This window comes from Leucoraja erinacea, chromosome 14 (assembly GCF_028641065.1).
Source record: "Leucoraja erinacea ecotype New England chromosome 14, Leri_hhj_1, whole genome shotgun sequence".
NCBI classification, from domain to species: domain Eukaryota; kingdom Metazoa; phylum Chordata; class Chondrichthyes; order Rajiformes; family Rajidae; genus Leucoraja; species Leucoraja erinaceus.
In genome coordinates, this window is record NC_073390.1 from 27767452 (window position 1) to 27779639 (window position 12188).

At 42.2% G+C, this 12188-nt stretch overlaps 1 protein-coding gene across 5 annotated transcripts in view; it reads right to left on the minus strand.

The window, feature by feature from the left end:
- farp2 (FERM, RhoGEF and pleckstrin domain protein 2) overlaps nucleotides 1-12188 on the minus strand; it is a 144433-nt gene that overhangs the window by 77063 nt on the left and 55182 nt on the right. For all 5 annotated transcript variants that reach the window (XR_008724562.1, XM_055645928.1, XM_055645924.1 and 2 more), the window contains exon 11: nucleotides 7262-7330. Coding sequence is in view for 4 of the 5 variants with exons in the window: in XM_055645928.1 (XP_055501903.1) it covers nucleotides 7262-7330 (69 nt within the window). In the remaining variant the exon portion in view is untranslated. The remainder of the gene's footprint in view (nucleotides 1-7261; nucleotides 7331-12188) is intronic.

Below are 12188 nucleotides of genomic sequence, written 5' to 3' on the forward strand. Positions count from 1 at the left end.
AAGTTTTTCAAGAATTAAATAATCTGGGAATATTCATTCCAAGACATATCCCCTGTTATTTAGAAGATTAGAGTGATTGGAACAGTTCTTAAATGAAATGGAGGCTTTATGGGGTCTACCACACCTCTAAGATCCCTCACCTGCCTTGCACTACTAATCAACAACAATCAATAATCAGTTTTATTCGTCACTTGCACACAAAGTGCAAGTGAAATGAATTTGCCAGCAGCGGCACAAAGAAAAAGAACACACAATACACAATCAAAATTTAACACAAACATCCACCACAGCATTCATCACTGTGGTGGAAGGCACAAAATTTGGCCAGTCCTCCTCCATTTTCCCCCGTGGTCGTGACCTGTTCCTGACTTTGTGCAGAATCAACAGAGACTTGAAATGCAAATTAGAGACAGTTTAGATTTTAATCAGGCAGCAACCGCAATAAATTCTTTAACAGATGTGAGAAGGGTGCTGCACCTAATTTAAACAAAACAGGCTCAAATGACTATCAGCAGCAGGTTTTAAACTACATTTTAAATTTCTCTTTTAATTCACTTGGCACGGTTTTTGGTAATTTGCAAGATAATCTGTTAAACTAAGAAGAGAATGTTTGGTTCCCGAGGAGGGATGTTAAGTGTAACCCAAGAATGATCAAGGTCAACTGCAAAAGAAGGGTTGTAGAAAAAAAGTTAATTTTAACATTAAAAGGTTTAATTATTTTGAGAGAAAAACTGTGTTCTGAATCTACCAGCTCCACTACTGTGCCACTCCATTAAATTACTAAACATTGAGCTAGAGTCATAGAGTAATACAGTGTGGAAACAGGCCCTTCGGCCCAACTCGCCCACACCGGCCAACAATGTCCCAGCTACCCTAGTCCCACTTGCCTGCATTTGGTTCATAACCCTCCAAACCTGTCCTACCCGTTTTTCCTGTCCAACTGTTTCTTAAATAGTGGGATAGTCCAAGCCTCAACTACCTCCTCTGGCAGTTTGTTCCATACACCCACCACCCTCTGTGAAAAAGTTGCCCCTCTGATTCCTATTAAATCTTTTCCCCTTCACCATGAACCTATGTCCTCTGGTCCTCGATTCCCCGACTCTGGGTATTCCCCTTATCACCTGGCCATTCGCAGCATTTTTGTTTTATTTCAGATTTCCAGCAGCTACAGTTTTTGTTTTATTTTCAACACAGCACAAATTCTAGCTTCATGACAGACGCGTGCATTGTGAGAAAGAAAATCTGAAGATTGGACTGAAGATTCTTGCAATGACCAGTAGAGGGTAGGATGGAGAAACTTTGAGCTGCAGCCCTGGGCAGGGAGCATCCATTAAAGGACCTTTCCCACTTGGGCGCCATTTTAGGCGACAGCCTGAAAAGAGGTTGTCGCGTCGTGGTCAGGTCGTGACGCGCGGTGTCTCCCTACCGCCCCAGGATTTTGGAATGTTCAAAATCCAGGAGCGACATCTGGGTGTCCCATCATGTTGTGTGCCCTGTCACACGCTGACGTATGCTGTCCTGCGGGTGACATCCGGTTAGGGTTAGGGCCCTGTCCGACGATGTGAGTTTACCCAAGAGCTCTCCCGAGTTTTAAAAAAATCACAAACTCCTACGACCTTCCACGAGGATGTTCACGAGCTCCTACGAGTATGTCTACGTATTCCGTTGATTTCTCATTCTACGGTCTCCTACGTTCCTCTCCCGAGGTACTCTTGAACCAACTATGAGTAGCCACGAGTGGAAAATTGATCACATGCTTGTGCATGTGTGTGGGGCGGGGGGGGGATTAAAAAAAAAGCCTTCTCACCCCACACAACACCGCTGTGAAATATCGGTCTTTAGTCAACCAATACAGTCATAGAAGGAACAGCGAAAGGAAATTTAAAAAAAAATCTAAACAAATGGAACAGATAATGAGGACAATTAAATTAATTATGTTCAAGGCGAAGAGATTTCCCCCCCCCCCACATATAAAAGCCGTGTGATCTGTTTTCCCCCCCGCTTGCCCTGGCTGCTGTCTAATTTATGGGAAATGATTAGTGCATCTATGCAAATCTTTGTTTAAATCATTCAACTGATTAAATGATAGGATTATTCTTCCGCATACTGTGACATCATTTCTGTTGAGAGGGAAGGATGATAAGCTTTGGCAGGGAAGTTTTGTTTTAATGTAAAATCTGTTTTAATTCCTTGGTTGGTAAAAATTTGGGGGCTTAGGCATGCTGATACTTTGAACAGAACCTGCCCACTAACTTTGATCACACTTATCAATTCCAGCTGCCGTCTATTTGTTTGTCATTTCGGTCTTTTCCATCATAACGATTATTTATAGGCTGCAGACTGAACACTGTGAACCTGCTTTTACCAGACACCGTGCCGAAGAGCCCAGGGCAAGAAACAACATTGCTCACCAAATTATAACCAGATCAGAAATGACTTCATTAGCAAATCCTCGCCTATTGGCTGGGCTCATGGGACACACTCCAGTAAACACAACTTATATTTATACTCAAAGTGACTGCATCCGTTTATCTGTGATACATATTAGCGAGTCTTTCAGTGTAAGTACCTCTCGACAAGAGTTAGCGGGCTTTACATTGTCAAACATGCCAAATATTATTCATCAGCGAGTATAATTATTTCAAAACTATTTTGAAATTAAATATGACCATATGAATTTTGTTTCACAATGATCGTTGTTTTTAACTGCACTTGGATATTCCGTTTGTTTACATCGCATAAACATTCAAAACGAAAACACGTTTTAAACACGTTTAAATGAGAACACATTAATGAGAACACATTATGTGTGACTAATTGCCAGCAACAAGTTACTATAAATCAAAATAGAATTGTAGACATGAATTGTAACAGTTGATGTGAACTTAAATGGCGGAACCTATCCGTTAAATGCCAGCGACGAAAATAACATATACAAAACTGAGTAATTCACTTTGAACACCTATATTAAGATGTTTAACCACTCTTTAGCGTCCCAATGCTTAATTAAAGTTAAATACAGGAAGTAGGTAATGTTCAGTGTAAACCCCTTTTTTCTGTCATGAAGCGTTACATCTTAAAATGCAGCCATGATATCTTCACCATTGTGATCGAATTCGTTTTTGCAAGAAAAGTTCTCTTTTGCTTTTTTAAAAAAACATGTTGTATTTAGGTACTATTTTATGTGGTCATCAGTGAAGTGTATAAATAAGTCAATCTTTTACAACACATGTTGATTTACTTGTACAAACTGCAAACGCATTATTCTGAATCTATTCCTGAAATAATATGATCTCAAAAGCATTTGACTTTTTTTTTGTGGTTCATCGATGTATAGAACGCTTCAAAACAGTTTTTTTTCAGTATGCACAGACCAAGACGCGATTTTCTCTGTATTTCAGCACATTTAAATTCACAATCATTTTATAACATATGCAGGCTATTTGTAAATTGAAAGTTGCAGATTTTTTAATTCAATTCATGGATTTTAAACATTAATAGATTAAAATAAATACAATAAAATCGTTCAGTTTTATTTACAGATGGATTGGTCCACTTGCAGATCCAATCACCATCTCTAACTTTTCACAGGGATGAATTCAGTGAGTGTAGACTGAACTCCCCTCTCCCCTCCACCCCCCTCTTGCCCGCCCCCATCCCTCCTTCTCCATTCCCCCTCTTCCTCCCTTCAGCCTACAATCACTGAATTCATCCCAGTGAAAAGTTAGAGACGATGATTGGATCTGGAAGCGGACCAATACATCTGTAAATAAAACTGAACGACTCAGACATCATTTGCACAATTGATTTTATTGTATTAATTTTAATATATTAATGTTTAAAATCCATGCATTGAAGGAAAATATTTTACAGCCCATCTATGGTCCCTAACCCTACCCTAACACTGACCCTGACCCCAACCGAGCATCACCCGCAGGACAGCATACGTCAGCGTGTATGTCGTACAACCCGACGGTTTTATGGGCGTCAGCCACTGACACTCGCAGTCGCCGAAAAAAAATCGCAAAGTAGAACAAGTCCAGGGTAGGATGGAGAAGCGTTTGAGCTGCAGCCTTGGGCAGAGAGCATCCATTAACTACCAAATTGCATCTTAAATTGGGTGCCAGCGTGACGTTAACCATCTTAACATCTTCACTTCCCTTACCCACTCTAATCTCACACACAGCCCTTTGCTTACTCAGTCGCAATCCCCATGTTGTTATCAAACCCAACAATGCAGGTGCCATTGCAGTCTAGCAGACTGACCTGCACTGTACTGAGGTCAGGCACCAGTTCTCAGACACCTTCTCATTACCTTGACAATGACCCCACAGATGAACACCAGACCATCATCTCGCAGACCATTACCGATCTCATCACGTTGCAAACTCCCCTCCCCTTCTCTTCCTTGTACCACACCTGGATTCAGACCCACTTCTTTCCTTCCCCCTCTCCCCATCCCCAACCACCCAAATTCATTTCTCTGGCTTGACAACTTGCGTATCTTCTATCCTCGTCTCCTTATCTCACATTTTTTTGTCTTTTCATCTCTGGCCTTTGTTCAACCATCTAGCGATCAACCCCGCCCTCAACTAAATCCATCTAGCTCTTGCCAGATATTGTCCTGCCCCACCTCTCTTCCAGCTTCCTCTAATCCACCACAATCAGTCTGAAGAAGGGACCCAACTTGAAAAGTCACCTATCTGTGATATCTAGAGATGCAGCCTGACCTGCAGACTTACTCAGAATCAAAATCAGAATCAGATTTTATTCGCCAAGTATGTTTTGCAACATACGAGGAATTTCACTGGCCAGGTAAGTCATACAATTAAAAGCAACAGACACAAAAACGCATTTTAACATGAACATCCACCACAGTGACTCGTACACATTCCTCATTGTGATGGAAGGCGAAATAAAGTTCAAGTCCTTCCTTTTGTTCTTCCTCGGTCGGGGACCTCGAGCCCTCCGTTGACGGGACGATCTTTACTCCCGTAGCCGGCGGCGTTTGGGCCCTCCGCGTCGAGACGTTCAGCTCCTGCATCGGGGAATTGTCAGCTCCTCCGCGCCGGGCGATCGAACCTCGCGTCGGGGCTGGTCGAACCTTCTGCGGCGTTGGAGCTCCTGACTGGCCTCTCACGAGCCTGCGAGCCCTTGATGGTAAGTCCGCAGGCCGTGGTGGGAGCGATCCCAGGCAAGGGATCTGTTCCGATGTTAAGTCCGTGCCCCGCGGTGGGGCTCACGACAGTCCGAGGAAGCCTCCAGCTCCAGCGATGGTAGGCCGCAGAGCCTAGAGAATGTGATCCAAAATTGATCACATCTCCGGGAAGTTATGAACTTGAAAAAAGTTTTCCACGATCCCCTCCCCCCATATAAAACAAACCGAAGTACATTAAAACAAACTTTTAACACTAAAAATAACAAAAAGATGAAAAAATGAACAGACTACCGGCAGGGCTGCCATCTCCCCAGCGGTGGTCTTTTTCTGTAACCCAGTGTCTGCAGATCCTTGTGTCTCTAATGTATATCAGTGCTGGGAAGGGTATGGTATCATCCACTACTAATATTAGGGAATGTAGCAAGGAAAAGGCCAGACCGTGGACATTTAAAATGGGCCAAAATAGGTAGAATGATTAGAATACTATTCTAATACTTTTGAAATCAATTAGAACTTTTACCAAGCATGAAAGACTGATATCCAATTAAGTTACACCAGCAAACAACTCAGGATGGTGTAAAGTATTAGGCATATTAGTTATAGAATATGTAAAGAAATTTAAAGAATCAGAATTGCTTAATGAAACACAGATCATGCCACACAAATTCAGAGATTAAGAAAAAGGCAGCCATGGTATATCTTATACATGTTTTTAAAAAATATGAAATCAGATATAATACTGAAGAACAATATTTAAGACAAGTATTTTTTTTTAAAACACTCAATTCACATTTCAGACTGGAATACACATTTCACCAAAGGCTTAACATGGACCAACAGCTGTTGATCTTGCATCTTTTCAATGGCTGGCACAGCTTTCAAAATAAGAATTAAGAGTAAAAGAGTGGCGTGCAAAGTAGGAGATGGACAAATGATAATCGGGCGAGTATGGAATTTTGATATAAAAGGTTTGATGTGCGTTTCTTCACTTCAGACTTAAGGTGCTCATCAGCTGGAGGAGTGGGTGGGAGAGGGGGAAAAAAAATCAGGCCTGGAGAACATAATTCCTTGAAATAAAAGTGGGACATTTGAAGCTAACTTAAGCCTTTTACAGTTTCAATATTTAAAGATCTGTCCACCATTTTGAATGTGTTGGGGCAAGTCAAAGGAAAAGGAACAAGCCTGCCCCTGAACATGGATCAAAAAACAGGATGTGACATATGAGCTCATATCTCAATAATGAGATTCCAGAAATAATAAAACATGTAAAAGTTGGCCTTAGAAAGGTGTTTTAATAATACTGGTGTTAAGCAATAGGAATGCAAGGAACTATATCTATAAGAGACAGCAAGCGTATCAGGTGGAGATATTGGTGGACAGCTTGCTGAAAACATCAATAATGTACATTAAGATCATGACCTTCTGGAAATAAATGCCACTTCACAGGATGTGTCAATTTAGAGAGGATTATGCAGCTCATACTTCTCAAAGTATTGTGTTCAACAGTAGTTTTACTTGGAGTTACTAAAACAAATGTTAAATTGGTAAATGATCAACAATTTGAATTATAAAAGGCAGAGAATAATATGAAATGTGTTGGTGGCAATTATGGGGTGCAGTGTGGGCAATGTTACTTTATGGTGAATACTTTCATGATAGATTTGAATGACCTGATCTGGTACATACAAATGAAAATTAAATTTAAAATGTTTCACCCATTAAAGATCTACAACAATTAAGGCATAAGTTAAATGCTGGAAAAGCCAAATGCAACAGAATATTCCATGTCAAAAGCCTAGTGAAGCACGAGGTCACTGCGGAAATATTTAGCAATGTACCAATTAAAGTCACATAACAGTCCAATTCAACATTGGCTTGATAGAGATATCGGATTTTAACAGACAAGAGCCAAGTTTCCTTTAGATTATGCAGAGAAGCTACTGTGGAATATCAGTCTCCATTCGTATTGATATCAATACAACCGTATAGATAATGTGTTCACTACACAGTACAAAGCATTACATTTTACAGATGTTGACATTTAACAGAAACAACCTTGAATAAGCAGGAAACATGTAATGTCCAAAGAATAAACAAAAATACCTCTGATAAGGGGTAGTTTTAGTCACACTCTCACGCATGTAGTCCACCAGCTGTTTATGTGTCCTTCCACTGCGGAGGAAACACAGGGGGTTAAGTACTAAAACCACTCAATTCATGGTTAGAAACCATCTCCAACATGTTTTCATAGTTTAACACACAGTAATCTAAAGTAATTTGTCAATAAGGATAAGACTGCGACTGAATAGGTCATTAAGACAAACTCTTGACATTACGAGCACTGCCAAATCAAAGCTGCACAGAACTCCAACAATAGTCATTTTCACACATACGTTACTAAAGGTACTACAGTTATCCGAAAGCCTTGGGACCAGACACTTTTCGTAATTCGGAATTTTTCGGCTTTCGGAATGGAAGATTTTTAGCGTAGATTTTAACGGCTGGCTCAGTGGTAGAGTGCTCGGCTCATATCCGCAAGGTCGCGAGTTTGCGCCTCGATCCCGGCAGTTACTCGATCGCAAGTTTGAGACTTCAATGTAGTTTTTTCTTGCAGAATAGGAGAGAATAGGGAGGGTTAGGCTGGGATCATTCTCTGCGGGGTGATCTTAGTGCGGTAGACAAGTGTAGGAGAGGTGTACTGACTGTGTGGGCAGAACTTTGGAAGTGATTGCCCACCATTCTCAAAAGCCGCTGTGTCTCCCTGTCCCTGGGATAGCAGGGGGCGATCAAACAGCACAATACCCCCCTCCCCCTCCAGGGGAACCCGCTCCCCGATGTGCCGCTACGGCGACAAGTGGCAGTTCGCCCACAGCCCAAGCTGTGCCCCCTCATCCGCCACCCCAAGAACAAGCCGTACCTTGCACACCATCAGCTTCTGCCCCTACGGGGAGCATGTTCCTCTGGAGTTGGAGCGGGGCTAGGCTGGAGTTGCTGATCTGGGATCTCCGTGCTTACAGTGGGCCTGGGGGGGGTCGGTGTCCCGATGAGGGGGCGAAGCTCGGGCTGTGGGCGAACTGCCACTTGTCGCCGTAGCGGCCCATTGGGGAGTGGCTTCTGGTGGTCCTGACATCTCCGGACATCTCCGGTACAGGAGCTGAGACTGGGAACTGTACCGCCTTTGCAGGTGATCAGGAGAGTGGGGTTGTTTGTAGTTGCAGAGGGAGGGGGCAAGGGCGGTACAGTTCCCAGTCTCAGCTCCTGTCCATTAAAACACCATTTTCTCCTGCCTGTTGGAGTCGAACTTCCTCAGGCTGTTAAGCTGCTGAAGAATAACCGATCTGACTTCCATTCTCTGAACTCTTTTTTTTTTTTTAAATCGCGGGACAATTTAATCCCTGGAGTAAAATAAAAAGCTACTTCTAACGCATTCAAAGCCTACAACGGGACGGATCTCACGTAGGGGACAAAACATAAGGCAAGTCGTATAACTTACATATAAACTTGCTTCTTAGGATGACTTTAATCAAAATTTCCTTGCCGATAATGAGATTTTGGTCCCATACGAACCGGCAGTGTTTTTCCTACCGATATGGGGTTCAAATTCGCTGCAACTGCAACGTTCCAATCAATCGCGTTCCACAAAAACCCACTCGCAAGATGATTAAAATGCCCATCAATTTACAGGAATTAAACATTAAATTCCTTCCATTTGTCCTATATTCATGACAATGAGATTTAAAAATCATGTTATAGAAATTAGGTGCAGGATGTTATATTGTGAATTCTTGTGTGAATGTTATTTGGACACTTAGGCCATTTAAAAATGTTAACCTTTTCGTAAGAAATGGATTGATGTTTAGATCTAGTAATTTAAATTTTGTAATTAGCTACAATTAGGTAACTAATTATATGCTTTAATTTCAGGTAATCCAAGTAAGATTGTTTCATATTTGTTTCAGAATGCTCCAACCTATAATAACTGAAAATTTCATTCAGTTCTCTTAATTTTTAAGAAAGTTATGGGCTTTTGACTGTCCTCAATCACAGCTTTTGAGTTGTCAATGGAAAAGCAATAGGGAACAAGGTGTTAATTTCAGAGTATGAAAATAACCATAACTTTTTTAATACTGAAGATATGAAAGTGAATTAGGTGTCAAATTAAACTTCTTTTTATGCTTATCTGATGGGATAAATTGCAGACTTGATTTTTAAAATCTCAACATTTTGTAACATTGCTACTGTATTGCAGTCAGAAGGATATGCAGGAAGTCATTTCTCCACATTAAGAAAATGGGAACAGTTGCCACAAAGGGGTGCAGTTCACTCATTTTGAGAGTTCAAATAAAAGATCTAGTTCAAGAACAAAAAGCATGTTTGAAAAATAATTAAAGTAAAAGAGCCAATACACTTTCATATTACCTTAATCACAATAGCATCATATACAGGTGTTATTGTGATGTATTTAGTTTTAAATGCTCTTGCAATCAAGTGAAAATAAATGAAGTCCTCAAGTAGCACCATCCGATTTTTCTATCTAGGCAAGGAGCAAGTGGGGCCTCAGTTTGAAGTCGTCTTTGACTTTGCCCTCATAGGTGTAGCCGCAGCTGAGATTGTAGTCAACAGTAGAACCCCTGCCTACCGAGGTTGCCACTTGCCAGAGAAAGTGAATGGTGCAGGACTTGCCTCCAGTAATCTCACTGAATATTAAAAGGAGAACTTACTTGCCACCTAATGTCCAATCCAAAACATTGTTAGCTTTTGCGCCTCGCACATTTGATCATCTACTAAATTACTTGTGAGATAATGAACAAACTGAACATATTGCGATAATTACCAAGTAGCTATTTAATAGAAATACAGAAAACATCATTGACGGAACAAATTAAGATGATTGCACCCAAATTAGTGCTCTGGGCAACTTCTGCTGCAATGTTGTAGGATTGAGATAGTTCTTTTGTGAACGTTCAGAACTATTACCTGAATGGAAATGTGACTGTGGGTGCACATAACCATATCAGTGTTTAGCTGCCTGCATTTAATAAAAGTACAGTTTACCTTTGGTTAGTTTAGTTTAGAGATACAGCAAGGACCATTCGGCCCACTTAGTTCACACAAGCCATCGATCACCCATACACTAGTTCCATGTTTTTCACACTAGGGATAAATTACAGAAGCAAATTAACTTACAAACCTGCACATCTTTGGAATGTAGGAGGAAACCGGGGCATCGGGAGAAAACCCACGCAGTCACAGGGAGAACGTACAAACCCCACACAGTCAACACCAGTAGTCAGGATCGAATGCGCGGGTCTCTGGCATGTGAAGCAGCAACTCTACCACTGCGCCGTCCTGTTACATTATTACAGACCTCTTTGTAAGGGATTTCAGTCATTGGACAGAGCATTCCCAAAGCAATCACACACCACTGTCTCTTTAAGAACACAGGCTGCTAGGTACACTGCGGAAGATCATTAAAATTCATAAGCAATTGCTTCGATCGACGCTTGTGTAATGAGCGACGCCAGGCAGAGCCATAGTTGTGGGAGACTCCATCGTCAGATGCGCGGACAGGAGATTCTGCGGCAGCAGGCGAGACTCAACGATGGTGTGTTGCCTCCCTGATACCAGGGTCCAGGACGTCTCGGAGCGGATGCACAGCATCCTCAAGAGTGAGGGGAAGCAGCCGGAGGTTGTTGTGCATGTTGGCACAAATGATATAGGTAGAAAGAGGAAGGAGGTTCTGCAACAAGAATTGATGGAATTGGGTAGAAGACCGAAAAGCAGGACCTGCATGGTCATGATCTCACGATTGCTTCCAGTACGTTGTGCAAGTGAAGGTAAGAACAGGAAGATAGGGGAAATTAATGTGTGGCTGAGAAGTTGGTGCAGGGGGCAGGGATTCAGGTTTCTGGATCATTAGGATCGCTTCTGGGGCAGGAGTGTCCTGTATAAAAGGGACGGGTTGCATCTAAACTGGAGGGGACCAACATCCTAGCGGGAAGGGTTGCTAATGCTACACAGGAGGGTTTAAACTAGATTGACAGAGGGGTGGGATCTCGTGCAGGACAGAGGCACGTGAGAGGTTAGAAGTTGGTATGGAGGGTGGTGTGGGAAATGTTAGCGGATAGAATAGGCAGGTGAAAGGTGGAGAGCGAGGAAGGAGGGTTGGTTTAAACGGCACGTATTTTAATGCAAGGGGCATGACGGGTAAGGCAGATGAGCTTCGGGCATGGACCAACCATGACTGAAACTTGGTTAAGAGAGGGCAAGACTCAATGTTCCGGGGTACAGGAGTTTCAGCAGAGACAGGGGTGATGGAAAAAGAGGAAGGGCGTTGCATTGTTGGTTAAGGAGGCTGTCACGGCTATGTTCAGAGGTGACATTACGGAGCCACAGGAGATGGGCAAGGTCCTAAATGAGTATTTCTCCTCAGTCTCTGTTTTTCTTAGCTTTTGGAACACAGCCAGGCAAATTACATTGCAGCGAGCACCCAAATCCACTTCCAGATAAAGAGTTTTGCCATTAATGAGCAAATGACCTTGGGGTCCAGTTGTTTATGCACTAAATCAGACAAAGCATATACATCGACATCAACACCTTCGCCAGCAGCCTGTAAATCTATGGGATCTGGTTGTGAGAATTCTGAGATAGCGGTTTCACGGCCAAGCGAATTAACAGATTGTCTCGTTTGAACTCTGTTGTTACGTGAACGACAGCACTTAAGAAAATGGTTTCCTTTGTTGCAGAATCGACATAATTTTTCATATGCAGGGCAACGGTCACGAACAGCGGCATGTGAACCCCCACAGTTAAAGCAATTGTCAATTAGTCTCAACTTGGTATCAGGCACTTGAGAAAAACGAGGAGAGATTTGATAACACATACCGGCAGCATTAACTTCACAAGCTCCAGAACTTTGATGTGAGCATCAGTCATTTCTGCAATGCGACAGCGGTTTTCAGCAGTCTCTAGGGTAAGGTCAGCATCCCGCAGTAGCTCGTCGCGTAATTTATCATTGCGGATGCCATGG